This window comes from Colletotrichum acutatum (assembly GCF_030867785.1).
Source record: "Colletotrichum acutatum strain CBS 112980 chromosome Unknown BDZ83scaffold_203, whole genome shotgun sequence".
In the NCBI taxonomy this organism is placed as follows: Eukaryota; Fungi; Ascomycota; class Sordariomycetes; order Glomerellales; family Glomerellaceae; genus Colletotrichum; species Colletotrichum acutatum.
The window spans coordinates 38,415-54,563 of record NW_026849197.1 but is presented as its reverse complement, the minus strand read 5'-3'; the positions used below and the strand labels follow the sequence as shown (position 1 = coordinate 54,563).

Genomic DNA, 16,149 nt, shown 5'->3' with positions numbered 1-16,149 from the left:
AGCCGTGGGGTACGGCTTCGTCATCTACCGAGACTCCAAACGCATAGCGCAAGGGTGCGGCCGACTCGGACTAGCAGAAGTGTTCGACGCCGAGGTCGAAGGGGCGCGAACCGGCCTCAGAAGGGCTCTGCTCACCAATCGCGGTCATCCAATCCACATATGTATCGACAACACCAGCGTTATACAAGGCATCCGCGGCAAGGCGCCGGACTCGTCACAAGACGCGTTCCTCGAAATCCAAGAAGCGGCCAGGATATTTGATATACGGACGCACTGGTCCCCGGGACACCAGGGCATCGAAGGAAACGAGGCCGCGGACCGGCTGGCCAAAGAAGGAACGACACTGCCGGCGCGGATGGGTCAAATGGCAACACTAGCGGGCATCAAGCGGCTTGCAAGGGAAAAATTACAAAGCCAGCACAGGAGATGGTGGTATAAAGAGCGAAGGCCGCGGTACGCGGACTTGGGGCTTGAGGCAGCTCTGTCCAGCCCTCCTGAACTGGCCTTGCCGCGGGCTACGTTACATCACCTGCTGGCGGCACGATCGGGTCACGGGGACTTCGAGCAATATCACCGACGTTTCAACCACGACGACGCTCTAATGATGTGCTCTTGTGGAGAGGCGAAAGACGTGGACCACCTGGTCTACTGTCGACTAACGCTGGCGAGGAGGCAACGGTGGCCGACCCTCCACTCTCGCAGTATGCCCGAGCCCATAGGTCCTATGGGATCTCTCGAGGCCTACTTCAAGAGATTAATCACCGACCCACGAGGCTTCGAGGCCTTTCTCCGCGTGACGGACTTCTTCCAGAAGATCTGTCTGCGGTAGCAGCATCCACACCTAGGTAGATGTGAGTGCGGACTACAAAGAACCTCCCGATTCCAAGGGACGATTTGGGAAAGAATGAAACTGGGGCACCAGCGGGAACCGGGGACAGACAGAACGCGTAGTGGCCACAAGGCATGATTTGGAGGACGATGTAAAGAGACGACGTACTGTAGAGTAGGTAGCCTTGGCTCACGGCCCTCCACGCCATATACCCTTCGGGAGGTCTGCGGTAAGGGCTCTAGCCCGGCCGCCACGGCGTTAAATACAACAACAACAACAACAACAACAACAACTGGGACGGCCTGGCAATACTACAGAAGAGAGTGGCAGACTTTCCTTCCGATCTCGACGAATTCTTCTAGCGGATGCTTGACTCTATTAAAGACGTCTACAGGGAAACCGCATCTAGAATCTTTTCCATGTTGTTGATTGCAGACATGCCTGTTCCCGTGATTTGCTTCATGATCATGGATACTTACTTTGAGGACACGAGGAGCTCTAAGTCTACAGAGATATTCAGATCGTTGAACACAAGAAGCACATCTTCGGCGAGTAATTTGGGCAGCATTCTTACCTCGTCGGTCGAAATCCGACCGGATGCCGAAGAAGCTCTCTACCGTCGAGATCAAACTCCGATTAATCAGGGTTCTAGCGTACAATCAACGACTTCTCATAAACTCAGCACAAAGAAATTTCTGATTCATATGTGGACTCATTCGAACGGGCCAAGAAAGAGAGATCAAATTTTGGTTCAATGTTGCGACTTGGTCCAAAGCTGGGAGGTGGTGAGAATTGGATATCTCCACCGAACAGTGGTAGAATTTCTTCAGCGTCCCAACAGTCATCAGTCGCTGGTTCCACTCAAACACCAACGTTATTGGCTTGCCAGGTCATTCGCAGATTACAGTCCGTATTTGGGAAAACAACATGACCTGGATGAAAGTGATGTCGACATCTGCATGGGCTTTATAAACAGGTCTCTACACACAATTGAGCAAGCGGAGATCTATGACCTATTAGCCTCAGGCCCGGGGCTTCTCAAGATTTGTGGAAAAATGATGGACAAACTGGAGACTAGCCTCGGCAGTCCAGGTGCTTTGGATTCTTTCCGCCTAGCATCCCAGATCTGGGCAAAAACAACTGTTGTGGTACAAGCCACTCTATCAACACCTACGCAGAGATTGCCGCACAGAGAGCATCTCTTTGCTGCGGTGAGAAGCGTCCTGGCAGGATCATTACATGTGGAGGCCGGTGACCCCCCAGAGATAATCTGGACGAATTTCGTAGACTTGTCGCTTCTCCGCGACCTTCTTTCCCGCCTCGAACTTCCCAACGAGCAGCTTGAATTGATTGTTGAGTTTAGAACGTTTCCTTGATGGCCTGAAGAATGGTTCTGAATTTGGACGCCCGCAGAATGCATTCGAGGCCTGCAAGTTCATGATAGAATGCGGCGCAGTCCTAAGCCACAGCGATCTCGAACATGGAGCGGAGGCTGACAGCTATGTCTTGGTGCCGCCGAGTCGGGAAACAATCGAGGCTATCCAAGGTCTTGAACTCTTTACAGAAAATGAAGTTTCCGATTAAGAGAGGCTTTCCCTCCAGAAGCGACGGGAATGCCCGCCGTACTCGAGGGACAAAGATGGTGGTTCATACCTTTCTTCAGATAAACAGAGTGAATGATTATGGAATTTTACAGCCAATAATGAAGATTGCCATTGGTTTCAATCTGTTTTGAAACCTCAATGCACAGAAAAACCGGATGTAGAGCTTTAGCCCTGGGATTACTCATTTCAAGATCTCTTTTACAGTACAAATCACCAAGTACGTTAGTCAATCGCCTTCAGCACGTACTTGTCTTGCCAGAAGCGATCATTGGCAACCGGCTCCTCACGACGAACAGGAGCAGCCCTCTCCTTGAGGCTCGAAGCAGCTAAGTACTCGCTGCGCTTGACAGCCGCCTTAGCAGACACACCGCGCTTAGCAATACCTCCGTAGGCACACTTGCCACCGTTGAAAGCAGCGTTCGCAGTAGCCTTCCAGATCTCGGTGACATCCTTGATCATGGGCAGAGTCCAGTAAAGACGGCAGTCGGCCTCCTCACGGACATACTGCGCAGGGATACCGTCATCCACGTTATCCCTCAGGATCTGGTCGCGGACGTTGACGGCGGCAGCGAGACTACGGTTCAAGGGCAGGTCGGTGTAGCGAGCAAAAGCAGCCTTCTGCTCGTCATTGGAGGCGTAGGGGAGGAGGAACTCAGTGTAGCCATAGATGTTGCTCCAGTCAAGGACCTGAGAGCCCTTGATGCCGCCTACACCCTCAATGGGTCCCTCAACGGGGAGACCGCCGAAGGCGACGGACTTAACGCCGCCGTGGAGGCGGAGGAACTCGGAGGCGAGGGTGCAGGTGGAAGCGCAGACACCATCGTAGAGAATGATGATGTTTTCGGCGGCGAAGGGTTGGGGAAGGCCGGTGAGGTTGCCGTACCCGTTGATCTCGATACCAAGGCCGAAAGTAGCGTTGGTGGTCGTCAAGGGGTCGTTGAGGTTCCAGCGCATGAGATCTGTGTAGGAGGTGTTCTGGAAGACCTGGGGCGCAAACTTGTCCTCATAAGAGGTGAAGGGCTGGTTGGTGAGGTTGTAGTCGTAGCGCCAGTTGAACCAACTCTCAGCCAGGGAAATCAGGTTGTCATCATCGCTGGTGTAAATGTCCACATCGGCCACAATGTCGGAGACAATCTGGGCCGCGGCGACGAAGCCGTCGCTCTCCTTCCAGCGGGAGAAGCCATCTTGGTCTGTCTCGGGGAACAGCTGGCGGAAGAAATCGTAGCCCTGGAGGATGTAGCCGCCGCCGTTCTGCTGGAAGTCGATGACGAGCTTGGTCTTGCCGGCCGAGAGAGCAGCGGTGTAGAAGTCCTGGGCAACTTTTTGGAACTCGGCAGGGCTCTCGTTCTCGAAGGCGGTCAAGACAATGACGGCAACATCCTCGAAGCCTTCGCCCTCGAGGTAGTAGCCGGACACAACGCCGTCGCTGGTGGTGACGACGGGTTCCGGATAGCCTGGAAGGATGGGGGTGGAGGCATTGGATGGAGAGGTGCCGGACGGGGTACCGGAGGCCGGGCTGAGCGGATTGCAGAACTTGGCGTAGAAGGAGGGGCCGTCTACGATGCCGGTGAGATCCTTCTTGACCCGTGCATGGTTCTCGAAGGTGACCTCGGTGCCGTTCTCAAAAGTAAGGGTCGTGTTGGCGCCCTGGTAGATGTATCTACATGGACCCTGTTAGATGGGATAGATCTCTGTCTCAATTCACGCTTCACGTACCTGACACGACCGCCAGAGCTGAAGTAGCCATTGCCGATCCCGGTAGCCTGTCCCGACTTCTCAAAGAACATGGAGTTGTAGGCAGAGTTGGCATCACGGTTCCAGTTGGCCTTGTTGACGGTATCCTCGAGGAACTTGGAAGCCTCGATACCGTTGATGAGCTTGACTGCGGACGCAGTCTCGGGGGTAGAGATGACCTCCTCTGAAGAACAATTAGAAATGTGATCGGTAGATTCATTATCGCCGAGTCAGAACGTACCATAGATCTTGATCACAGGCAAAGATGAACCATCCTCGCTAATGGAGACCAAGCCCCGCTGACGGGTCCACTCAAACACCGCCGTGAGCAAGTCGGGGTAGTACACGAAGTGGCCGTCGTGGCCGGGGCCAAACACCTCCTCGTAGAGAGCAGACTGGAAGGCGTATTCGCTTGTGTAAACGTCGTCGACCAGGTTCTGTCTGATGCTCGAGGCGGCTGCGAAGAGGTCGTAGGCCGGGAAGTCGTACTCTGGTGGGGGATCCGCCTTGTAAGCAGCGTCTAAAGCCAAGTTAGTTCAGAAGTCCAAAGGTTTCAACAAAGTCACTGAGATATGTACTTACCACTCTGCCATTCAAGGTACGGGAACAGAGAGTCCACGAGCTCAATGGCGGCCTCCTTTCCAAGAGGGACGGAGTTGAGGCAGTCGTAGGCCAACTGAGCCGGTACAGACGGGACAACTACAGCACCACCCTTGTCAGTCTATATCAATGGGGCATCTCGTTATCGGGTTTCCAAGTACCAGTTGGAGCACGCGCATGCTGCGAAGCCCAAGCAGCGCTCACGGCAGCGCAAGGCTCAGAGCTGTTGCCGGGGATCGTCGAGTTGGGGAATTGCGCGACAGCGAGGTCAGCTGCGCTGGCCAGCAAAGCCGGCACGGCAATCGAGGAGCTGCGCATCTTGCCGATTGAACGAGAGTAACACGACACAACTTTTGCCTCTTGAGTCGAAAGCTGGGCTGCAGACTCAAGCTCAACAGACGCAGTCCCTATCGCCTGCAGACCGCGGCGGCGCGTCTCTTATACCACTCTGGCACTCCATGTTGAGAAAGACCCCCATTGTAGTCGTCATCCACTTCTCAATGACAATCGACCCGATGGGCAACCCGTTGTCGTTTTTCTGGAGACTGTCGATGTCACCATCGGATGTCGAGTGGGCGTTCATCCCAATCGCATGAGCTTGTATTGCTCTCATCACAGGAGGAGCTAGCTCAAGATGGCAGGTCGCATGTACGAGGTTACCACAAGACTGGGGCGCGACCCCGGTTGCCGCAACTCTTGGCCTGCATAGCTGCACCCGAGCGGCGGTAGGCCGGGGAGCAGTGCCTCACTCGTTTTCCTACCGATATTGGACGCGACCAAAGTTGGAAAGTCGTTGACTAAAGATGAAGTTTGAAGTCTGTTACTCCGGGTCTGAGTCGAGTCTAAGAAGCTGTAGGGCCTTTTAGAAAGTCGACTTACGAGCTCGAGTCAGTCTTAGTCAACCACCTGACTAAGACTCTAGGGGTCTGACAATTCCTCGCCCAGAGGTCAAACGGAGGGGTTTACGCGCGATGGATGGGGGGTTTACGAGCTGCGAGACGGGAAGCTACCTTGTTATTAGCACGAAAGGACAAAGATCGGCAGCACTCGCCTTATCTATCAAATTAGGGGTGATATCCTACCGTTACCGTTGGCCCGTTGGTCTGTAGACCGTTGGGACCTTTGGTCAGCATAAGAACTTTTTTTACGCTCTAGCTCCGGGTTGCGGGGGCACATGGGAATAACACCTGCTGAAGACAGGTTAGACCGGTAGGCAAAGGTCCCCGGTCCCGCGGCAAACAAGTGCCGTCTTACTGTCGCAATTCACAACATTGGCAACGGCCAACGGTGATCTCATCATCTCATCTGTGCCTGGCGATGTTCTCGGCCCGGCCACGCGATAATGAGGAGCATATCTGGGCATTCCCCACCCTGTTCTTGTCCATGTCATTTTGTTCGATTCATGCCTTCATCGAATTCTGTTAGCATTCCAGTTGTGAAAAAAATCGCACAGCGTCGAGGCATGAAGAAACGGTATCATTAGCAGAAAGTCCAATCTGCATGTGGCCTTTCAGCTACTGTCTACCTGTGCCCTAGACTAGTACTTGAATGTTTCCTCGTGACATGCATCAAATCGCATTAGGTCGAAGACAAAGGTCCTCGCAATCAACGGCGCTTTAACTTTAAAGAACACTAGTATTTTAGACCCTGGTTTGACTCCAGTTCCGATTGTAGTCGATGGGGGCTGTGCTTGAATATCAAATGAAAAGTGGTATCAAACACCAAAGATGAATTATAGTAGCTCGAGTGTCTCTACGAGACTTTAATGGATAGTGGAGGTCGATCTTGCCTGATGCATCACATGATGCGTACTCAGATAGGCGAAAACAGGTTCGGGCTCAATTACAGCATTTATGATACTCGTTAGCATCAATTATGATGGAGCCGCTCGAATGACCTGCTCCGATGTTACATGTCATTAGTTATGTATTTAGGCTCTAAGAAACCTTATACAAACGAACGTCTCAACACCCTTTAGCTGAAGCTCAGTTTACATTTAAACTTTCTTGGTTCAGCATTCGTGAAAAACATGAGCATTTCCATGTTGACCAAGTGGAATAGAGAAAGTCACTAGGTAAGTCGTTTATAAGTCTGCCACCTCTCTTCCCACCCCAATACCTCATAACAAATTTCAGACCTGATTCTCAGCGGCAAAGAACATTCACCGTGTCACTTCGTTCGCCAAAGGCTCTTTGCGAAACTGCGCAGCTCGCAGTCTCCAATGTCTGTATGGCTACCTTTTGACATCGCAACTTGACGAATCCCTCGATCCAAGTCAAATATGTTACATCACATTACAGTCTAAAGAAGAAAGCCTTACTGCGCAGGCGTTCTATCTTGATTTTCTTTGACATTGAAGTTGGATTTACGTGGGTCACGTGAATAATTTGAGTCTTTGACCGACGGGATACGAAGGTTTGCAGGGAAGGCACGAACCCAAAGATAGTTCAAGGTCGATCATAGTTGCCAAAAAGGCCCACAAACTCTATTGCCATAGTCATTCTGTATCGATGAAAGGTGGTATACTAAGCCGCTTGCTTTTCCCTGATACAATGTCCATAAACTCCCCAAGCCATCATGATGTACAGTCGTAATATCATGAGCAGTGACGCGCCGGCCAACTGCTGGTGTGTTTCGGCGTGAACGTCGCTTACTGGGAAGGGTCGGACTTGGGAACGCTAGGTAGCTCAGCCGCGATAGCTTTGGCCTCCTCTGTTTCCTTCTTTGTAGGGCCGGCCTCGGTTTTGTCCTTCGTGGCTGGCTGATCGTCGGGAGGGAAGAAGATACTGTCGAGAGACTATTAGCGAAACAAGTCAAGTACTGCGCGAGGGGGTTTTGTGTGATCTCCACATACGGAAGGGTCTCGTTGTAGGCTCTGACATCCTTCATCTCAAAGGTGCAAAAGACAATCTTATCCAGCTTGTCGCCATCCTCTCCGTCAAGGAACTCTCTGACGACTTCGACAGCAACGGGAGCTGCTTCCGTGCTCGGATAGCCATAAACGCCGGTGCTTAGCGCGCTAAAAGCGATGCTGCGACAGCCGTTCTGAACAGCAAGCTTCAGGCTGGTGCTGTAGCAACCCGCAAGCTTCGCTTCGGAGTCGTCGGGGTTGAGCTCGTCGTAAATGGGGCCGACGGCGTGGATGATCTTCTTGGAAGGGAGGTTGTAGGCGCCCGTGATCTTGGCGGAACCGGTGGCGCATCCATTCAGGGTCCTACACTCCTGGAGCAGTCCTCGGCCGGCAGCGCGGTGGATCGCGCCGTCGACGCCGCCTCCTCCGAGAAGACTCTTATTCGCGGCATTGACAATCGCATCAACGCAAAGCGTGGTGATGTCGCCTCGAACAACGGCGACTTTTTGGTTATGCGACGCATTGTGGGGGAAGATGGCCTTCGGGGTGGCATGGATCTGGCCGATCTTGTAGAGGAGCTCAACGGTGGGGATGTCGGCGACGGCGGTGGTGACCATTTTGACGGCTTGTCGGATTGGCATAGGCGAGCTTCAAGGTTGCTTATTCGGGTTTGGTGTCGATGATTTGGCAGGTTTAAGAACGGCGCGGCGAACTGCTTTTGAGGTGTTGGTGACGAAGAAGCAGGGAGCCCATGACGAAAGACCCCGCGCTATTTCGAGCTCAATGGGAGCTTGGTCCAAAGCTGTTGGCAGCTTACCTTATCGCACTGTCTATCGCAGTGGAATTACCTTAAGGTACGTACCTGCACCTCGAATGTCCATCTTTGATGAATTGCTTCCCTGGAATGCAGGGAAGTCGAGAGCGTGAAAGGCTGGAAAGGGGGGATACTACTATTCGTAATTCAAATGCAATCCTCAACCTTGAGGTGGAAAGATCTCATCGCTATTTTGAAAGCTTCGTAATACTGTAAGGTACCTTAGCAACCTCGAGTCCTTCGAGGTGCCTTATCGGGAACCAATTTGACCGATAAGATACGGGGTTTTGTTATCTTATCGGTTCTTTGTCGCGTGTCGCAGGCTCAAGGAGGGAGGCACGCTGTGCCAGTGCAATGACCCCTCCTTGGGTCCATTTGAGTCATCCCCGCCGCAAAAGAAGACTGCCAGTGTTGCCCCGCCACCACAATCACACATTTTCCACGACGTGAACATCTCGTGGAGCCCAATTGAACGAACCTCGACCATTGAGCGACCACATGGTACTCCTTACTTTCGACAGATTTAACCTTAAATACCACCCTTTATCTCTTACCGAACACCGCAACCATGGCGGACGCTGCTGCGGACCCCACCGCCAAGTTGGCCGAGTCAACGGCCAAGCTTCAGCTCGACGAGGAGACGGGAGAGATGGTCAGCAAGGGCGAGCTGAAGAAGAGACTGGCGAAGCGAGCGAAGAAGGCCGCCACGGAAAAGGCAAAGGCTGCCAAGGATGCTGTTGCAAAGGCCGCCGGTGCTGGCGACAGCAAGCCCGCCCCGAAGCCCAAGGCGAAGCCTGAGGAGGTCGTCCTTGACCCGGAGGCCATGTTCAAGCAGGGATTTCTTCAGGAGGTGTACAAGGAGAGGCCATCTGAGAATGTCGTGACGCGTTTCCCTCCCGAGCCCAATGGCTAGTACGTGAGCCCCGATGCTGATCTTTGTCACGCCATTGACATCTTTCCCCTAGCTTGCACATTGGCCACGCCAAGGCCATCGCGGTCAACTTCGGTTTCGCCAAGCACCACGGAGGTGTCTGCTACCTGAGATTCGACGATACCAACCCCGAGAAGGAGGAGGAGAGATACTTCACGGCTATTGAGGAGATGATCAGCTGGCTGGGTTTCACGCCGTACAAGATCACATACTCGAGTGACAACTTCCAGAAGCTGTACGATTTGGCAGAGAAGATGATTACGTTGGAAAAGGCATACGTATGCTACTGTGGTGGTAAGGCTATGTTCTGCATCAGATACTACGCGCCCTCCGTGTGCTAATCAGTCAAACTTAAGACACCGAGATCAAGCTCCAGCGTGGCGGTGAGAAGGGCGCTTCCCCTAGATTCCGATGCGAGCACGCGAACCACACCGTCGAAGAGAACCTGCAGAAATTTAGAGATATGAAGGACGGCAAATACAAGCCTAGGGAAGCCTTCTTGCGCATGAAGCAGGATATCACCGATGGCAACCCCCAGATGTGGGATCTCGCCGCATACCGCATCAAGACCGACACGCCTCACCACCGCACGGGATGGGACTGGAAGATCTACCCGACATACGACTTCACGCACTGCCTGTGTGATAGCTTCGAGGGCATCACCCACTCCCTCTGCACAACAGAATTCGTGCAGAGTCGTGTTTCGTACGAGTGGCTCAACAAGACCCTTGGCGTTTACGAGCCGATGCAGCGCGAGTACGGTCGTTTGGGTATCACGGGTACCGTTCTATCAAAGAGAAAGATTCTCAAGCTGGTCGAGGAGAAGATTGTGCGTGGCTGGGACGATCCCCGTCTGTACACTTTGATCGGTATCAAGCGCCGTGGTGTGCCCCCTCGCGCGATTCTCGACTTCGTCAACGAACTGGGAGTCACGACGTCTGTCTCTGTCATCCAGATCAAGCGTTTCGAGCAGACGGTGCGCAAGTACCTGGAACGGACCGTTCCCAGATTGATGATGGTGTTGGACCCCATCCCGGTTGTCATCGAAGACGCCGAGGCTACTGACGTGGAGCTTGCCTTCTCTCCTAAAGACCCCAACATGGGTTCGCACACGATCAAGTTCACCCCGACCGTCTACATTGACCGCGCCGATTTCAGAGAGGTCGACAGCAAGGATTACTTCCGTCTTGCACCCAACAAGACCGTCGGTCTGCTCAACGCCCCCTTTCCCATCAAGGCTACTTCCTACACCAAGGATGAGACGACAGGAAAGGTCACCGAGATCCGCGCCGTCTACGACAAGGAGACGAAGAAGCCCAAGGCCTTCATCAACTGGGTCGGTACCGAGGGTTCCAAGAAGGTTGAGGCCCGTATCCACAACTCTTTGTTCAAGAGCGAGAAGCCCGACGACGCCGAGGGCGGCTTCCTCAACGACATCAACCCCGAGAGCGAGGTCATCTACCCTGATGCGCTCATCGAGAGCGGTTTCGACGAGGTCAAGAGGCGTGCACCCTGGCCTGAGGCGGCGGGCGAGAGCGAGCTCGGCAAGGGCGGACCTGAGAGTGTTCGTTTCCAGGCGACGCGCATTGCCTACTTTGTAAGCTGGCCACGAGTGAGGACTGAAAATTCAATATACAAGCTAACACCTCTACTAGGCCATTGATTCTGACAGTACCGATGAAAAGATTATTCTCAACCGTATTGTGTCGCTGAAGGAGGATGCTGGAAAGGTTTAGATTACAGCTATCTCCGGGTTTTGGACGTAAAGGTGGATGGATGGATTTGGGGAGCTTTCGGAGTTGCATAGATGGCGGGCTTGATAATACCAAACACAATCCCACAACAAGCAGTGTGGTGAATCAGAATCTTTTTGTCGTAAAAATTCATTGATTGGCTTTCCGTGAAGTGATTCACAACACCTCACGAAACGGGACCGTATATCAACACCACACCTTGGACAGTTGCCGCACTCACCCTCACTATCACATCATCATATTCTCCACGAAGGAGTTGCGAGTAATAGTTTCGAGGAAATGAAGTTCAGTCGATCTTCTCGGATACTCGGGGCAGCGTTGGCCGTTGGCTCCATATGCCTCGCTATGCCCCAAGAGGTATCGCAGGACAACCAACAACTATCAGCACCACGGGTTGGAGAGGTACCATATGAGACGTCACCATACGAAGACACACAATACAGTGAGACAGCATACGAAGGCTCGCCGGAAGAACCGTCGCCCTATGAGCAGCCACGCGAGAAGCCATCATACGAAGAGCCACCGTACCAACAGCCACCACGGGAGAAGCTCTCATATGGCCACACCCCCTACGGACGAGATCCAGCAGCCTCCATCATAGAGTGGGAAGTCGGCAGCCCAGCTCTTTACGCAGCGCGTTCCGTCGACGACCCAGATACATGTCCCAAAGGAACAGGTATATATCTCTCTCTGTCCTCCTTCCCCTGCCCTCTTCACTTCCAATGCACACCATCCTACTCTACCCTACCTTCTCAGAATCATCATGCTGACTCACCTTCCTCACAGTATCCTGCAACCTCCCCCGCAACTGGAACTGCTGCACAAAATCAATGCCCTGCTGCGGCCCAGGCTGCTGCGCCCAAGGCTTCGACTGCGTCGACGCCGCCGTGGGGGTCTGCTGCTCCCGCGGCAAGAAGCTTTGCGGCGGAATGTGTGTGAGCGGAGAGTGTTGCGGTGTTCAGGGCGGGTGTAGTCGGGATGAGAAGTGTTGGATGGTGAGGTGTTATCCGAAGGAGAGGGGCCCGCCGCCGCCGGTTTCTTCGGGGGCCGGTGGAGTTGTGCCGCCGGTGACGGGGGGAGCGGGGCAGCGGCCGGTGATCCTGGGGGGGAAGAAGAGTGGGGGGAGAGCGGGGGGGAGGAGGGACTCGATGTTTGGGTTTGTTGTGCTGGTTGGGGTTTGGGTCGTTGATGAGGTTTGGGGGGGTTTGCTTTGGGGGTAGGGGGTTTGGGGTGGTAGATTGTTTGGTGGGAGGACCAGTCTGAGATGAGGGAAAGGCGTTTACGGAGTTTTTGGGGTTTTGCGGAAAAGTCTGGATGGCAATCGAATTTACGTTTGTGTTAGTTACCTACTGTCCGTCTAGACTTCTACCCAGACAACGAACAGACCCTAGTTCTCGTCAAGGTCATTAGACCCTTGAAGCCTTCGGTTTGCTAGGGTTGCGACTTTCTAGGGCAGTTCCGCTTCATCTATCAGTACTTGATACTCAGCATTAGAAGTGAGAGAGCTTGAGCAGGTGAAGGCGTGTGTGATGATGACCGACCGTCAACATGCATCGTAGAGGCCACTGGTATAATGGTATGTACGGATAGAGGCTCCCGTCATATATCCGTCGCTCATGTGGAGTGAATGGGTAGGGGGCCGCTGCTTAAGAACAAGGGCTCTGCCGTTCAATGCAACATGTGACACTCAGGGTCTCTTCACAACCGTACAGTCAGCCCGGCTTACGGATAGTCAACTATCGTCAGTTCCAGGACCCCCTTGGCGGCTGGCAGGCAATCGCGTTTCAGGGTTTCCCTTGTTACAACGAGCACCAGATTTGGCTGACCGAAACCCGTTGCTCACTCAAAGACAGTTTCTTTCGTAGGTAGATCATTGCACCGGGGGCAATTCGTCCCGAGGCACAGGGTTTGGTGGCCATCATACATCATGACGGCATTGCTGGAGCTTTGGTTTCCCACAGCCGTAGTACTGGCTGCGTTGGATTGATGACAGACAATCAATATGATGCCTCCATGATGCCTCCATCGCAGACAATTTGACAAATTCGGATCGGCGTTGGTGATTGTAACAAAGTTTTCCTCTCAATATCGAGAAAAGTCTAATGAGCGATATGGGACAATGAGCTCCATTAAACCCGTCAGAAAGATTACGTCGGAGTACGGCGCAAGCTGCAGGCCGAATAGTGAAGAGCGTCTTCGCACTGGACTACCGTTTCTCCGTGATCGAATGGATGGTCATACTGGAATCATTGAGCGAATGGGCATGGGCACATATTATGTGTAGTTAATGATCGATAGACTTTGAGCAGAGAGAGGTGCTCATCAAACCGGTCATTATTTCGGACCACAAGGCCTGTTCGTCGAGGTCGAGGTTAGCTGGTGCAAGTGTGAACTGAGGCGGAGAGAGTGTCCGTGCAGATTGGTGGGGTGTGGCTGAGGACAGCACGTAATCAGCGTCCAGGTCCCTTCGGACGGAAGTTACCAATTGTCAGGGCCGATTCGCCCGATGGCAGATTGGGAAGGCCGGGCCCAGAAGGCTGGGTCTTGGCGTTCTTTCCGGCGTCACCGGCGATTCGTGAGAAGTGGCCGGCCGGATAACCTTAATCGGGGGCCGGGTCTGCACACGGGCCCGTGCCTAGGGGGAGTGGGAGTGAGGCGGGCGCATCTGATTCGTGGCTCGCCTGATAGGGCACAAGAGTGGATCTCTAACCCTTATCCACATGTGCTACATGGCCAATCAGAATGATGATCCTCAGAGGACGGGTCGGAGGGGTGGATTGGTGGGATTCGGCCTGGCCCTTGCATGGAAGGACCAGGGATAAATGAGTGACGCCCGGGAACCCCCTTGAAGCAAGAGGTAAAGCGTCCAGAGAGAAGAACACCTCACGCATTGTGTTCTTCTTTCCCCCCCTCGCAATCTCGAGTTGCTGCGGTCCGTTGCCCTCTGCTCAGAAGATTTGAACTGTCATCTGAGGACATGCGGCGAACTCGGGGTTTTGGACAACCATATTTGAGTCAACGTTCAACGCCCTATCGATCTCATTCGTCAATCGAGTCATGGACTCAAGGTAAGGTGTTCCGCCTCATTTGGTTGAGATGATCCTCTCTTTTTGAGTTGAGTGAAATTATCCACCCACCGGCTGAAGAGAACTTTCGTGTAACACAGGGAGTTTGTTCGTACCTGGCAGAAGAAGAAAAAAAAAAAAAAGGGTGAGAAAAGGAAAACTGCTGGGCCCTGCTTGCTGTGCCGCAAATCCCAATGTCACTTTTCCCCATGATGCGGTGGTGCACGATGGACACTGGCGGCTCGCGTGCGGCGCAACAGGCGGGGGAAAACGCCCGGCTAAGCGGGCAGAGGTATGCGAGAGCTCCAAATGGGACCTAGTCCGATGCCTACCTGGCAACCACGAGTTGGAAATGCGCAACAAATTGGGTCTTTCTGCGTTGGAGGCTCGAAGGAGCTTTCGTACGATGAATTCCCGTTAGACGACGCATTGTGACATTGGGTGGAGTGTTTGGATCAACTTTGCAGTTGGTTTGCTAATTCGTGTTGGTGCTTACTGGCGCAATTTTAATCGCGGGACATGGCTGAAAAGAACTTTCAAGAAAAAAAAAAAAAAAGACACAAGCAGGCAGCCATTTGAGATTTTTCTGACTGTCCCTTCTCGGCTGTTTGTAGTACCGCACTTTCGTACCTGCTCTGTTTTTTTTTTTTTTTCTTTCTCTCTCCTTCCTTCTCATCTCATGCGCGCCCAGCCTTTGTCTCCCGGTCTCGCCCTGGGAACTTGGAGGAAGGAAGCTACGGAGTGCTCCTGCCTTCTCTAACTCTCTCCACCATGCCTGCGTGCCTGCCTCACGACCGCTGGTCTTTCCGTTTGCTTGTTTCTCCCTGAGGTACCTACCTACCTTACCTCGTGTGCTCGCTTCCTTCCTTCTGTGTCGCCGCCAATCCTTCCCATCGTGGCCCCAATACCGTGTGATTCCTTCCTGTTAGTTTAGCCTTGGCTCCTTCTCGCTTGCCGTGAATGCTTGGCTGACGGCCACCTTTAGCCGTGGCTTCTTCTTTGGGGTTCATCCAAACAAACGTGACTGCGCTCCTTTCCTCCCCTCCTTCTCTGTAATGTTCGTGACTCCTACAAACTTGATCCTCATTTCAAACGCGACATTCGTACATACACACTTGCAAACCTTTCTACGGTAGCCTCTCGCTGTTTGTCTCTCCCGTTTGTCGCCAAGGGTGGATTGCGCGTTCTTTCATCGCAACTCGGCAACGTCAAGCATCTCATCGACTACGATCCCCCTCCATCAGACCGTTTCCACTTCGGTCCCATCTCCCTGGAAATCACCCTTCCCAACGCGAAACTCTCCGACACTCGACCACACTCCAGCGATCCTCCCTCCATCGAAGCCATCCTCCTCTGCCAGACTTGCAGTCAATCCAGTCGTTCCCGTTATCACGCTCTTCGATTGCCTCGAGAAAGCATCTGTACTCCGCAAAACGACTTATCAAACACCAACCACATCCTGGCCGCACTCACCACCCCTCCACGCGTCCACCGTCACTTCGCTGCGCATTTCGCACCCTTCTCAACGGCGATAGTCCCGGCAGCGCCACACTTTAAGCTCAGAACGCTGCGACGCTCCCCTCCCCTCCGCAGAGGCCACTCACTAGTCCCGGCGTCATCAAGCAGCACTAGCACGCCCTCAAGTCTCCATCCCGTGGCCCCTTTGATTCCTCGAGGGAAAAAGTCCACGTCGTATCGCCCGTCGCGATATACCTACGGTGACCTAGAGATCCCAGTCGAACCTGGAAAGTACGGATAGTCAGCCTGCACACACCTGCTTACGCCTGCGGCCTGTCTGGCTCGCCCTTGCAACCTCGACGTTCCACTCAAACAGGCCTTCTGGCGACCCGCTCCCACTCCGGCCTAGGTATTGCTGGTCGCAGTCAATCTATCTGGCTGCGTGCCTGTCAGCTAGTCTCGTCGAACAGAGAGGGTCCCATTAATAGAAGTCCATTTAGGTAACTAGA

General features: G+C 53.4%; 4 protein-coding genes across 4 annotated transcripts; 2 read left to right on the top strand and 2 right to left on the bottom strand.

Moving 5' to 3' along the window:
* Positions 1 to 2,655: 2,655 nt before the first annotated feature.
* BDZ83DRAFT_593019 (uncharacterized protein) lies at positions 2,656 to 5,085 on the bottom strand (the record flags this gene model as incomplete). The annotated part of the gene is made up of 5 exons (XM_060506592.1): positions 2,656 to 4,093; positions 4,150 to 4,351; positions 4,409 to 4,687; positions 4,750 to 4,866; positions 4,929 to 5,085. 5 exons carry the CDS (start codon positions 5,083 to 5,085, stop codon positions 2,656 to 2,658), a joined length of 2,193 nt encoding a protein of 730 aa, XP_060358161.1.
* Positions 5,086 to 6,746: 1,661 nt separating this feature from the next.
* BDZ83DRAFT_642574 (uncharacterized protein) lies at positions 6,747 to 8,616 on the bottom strand. The gene is made up of 3 exons (XM_060509624.1): positions 8,439 to 8,616; positions 6,903 to 8,336; positions 6,747 to 6,841 (listed from the first exon to the last, which is right to left on the bottom strand). Exon 2 carries the CDS (start codon positions 8,257 to 8,259, stop codon positions 7,225 to 7,227), a length of 1,035 nt encoding a protein of 344 aa, XP_060358160.1. The 5' UTR covers positions 8,260 to 8,336; positions 8,439 to 8,616; the 3' UTR covers positions 6,747 to 6,841; positions 6,903 to 7,224.
* A 165-nt stretch (positions 8,617 to 8,781) lies between these two features.
* BDZ83DRAFT_173645 (glutaminyl-tRNA synthetase) lies at positions 8,782 to 11,211 on the top strand. Its single transcript, XM_060501478.1, has 3 exons — positions 8,782 to 9,344; positions 9,398 to 9,657; positions 9,720 to 11,211. The coding sequence occupies exons 1-3, from the start codon at positions 9,001 to 9,003 to the stop codon at positions 11,024 to 11,026; spliced, it is 1,911 nt and encodes a 636-aa protein (XP_060358159.1). The 5' UTR covers positions 8,782 to 9,000; the 3' UTR covers positions 11,027 to 11,211.
* A 37-nt stretch (positions 11,212 to 11,248) lies between these two features.
* BDZ83DRAFT_173665 (uncharacterized protein) lies at positions 11,249 to 12,088 on the top strand. Its single transcript, XM_060501479.1, has one exon. The coding sequence runs from the start codon at positions 11,397 to 11,399 to the stop codon at positions 12,054 to 12,056; it is 660 nt and encodes a 219-aa protein (XP_060358158.1). The 5' UTR covers positions 11,249 to 11,396; the 3' UTR covers positions 12,057 to 12,088.
* The last annotated feature ends 4,061 nt before the right edge of the window (positions 12,089 to 16,149 follow it).

What these genes read in the sequence shown, in the direction of transcription:
- BDZ83DRAFT_642574 (XM_060509624.1), bottom strand. Translation starts at nt 8,259, where the DNA reads ATGCCAATCCGACAAGCCGTCAAAATGGTCACCACCGCCGTCGCCGAC.
- BDZ83DRAFT_173645 (XM_060501478.1), top strand. Translation starts at nt 9,001, where the DNA reads ATGGCGGACGCTGCTGCGGACCCCACCGCCAAGTTGGCCGAGTCAACG. An exon ending in CCTCCCGAGCCCAATGGCTA is followed by an intron (nt 9,345 to 9,397) that starts GTACGTGAGCCC and finishes TCTTTCCCCTAG; the next exon opens with CTTGCACATTGGCCACGCCA. An exon ending in ATACGTATGCTACTGTGGTG is followed by an intron (nt 9,658 to 9,719) that starts GTAAGGCTATGT and finishes GTCAAACTTAAG; the next exon opens with ACACCGAGATCAAGCTCCAG.
- BDZ83DRAFT_173665 (XM_060501479.1), top strand. Translation starts at nt 11,397, where the DNA reads ATGAAGTTCAGTCGATCTTCTCGGATACTCGGGGCAGCGTTGGCCGTT.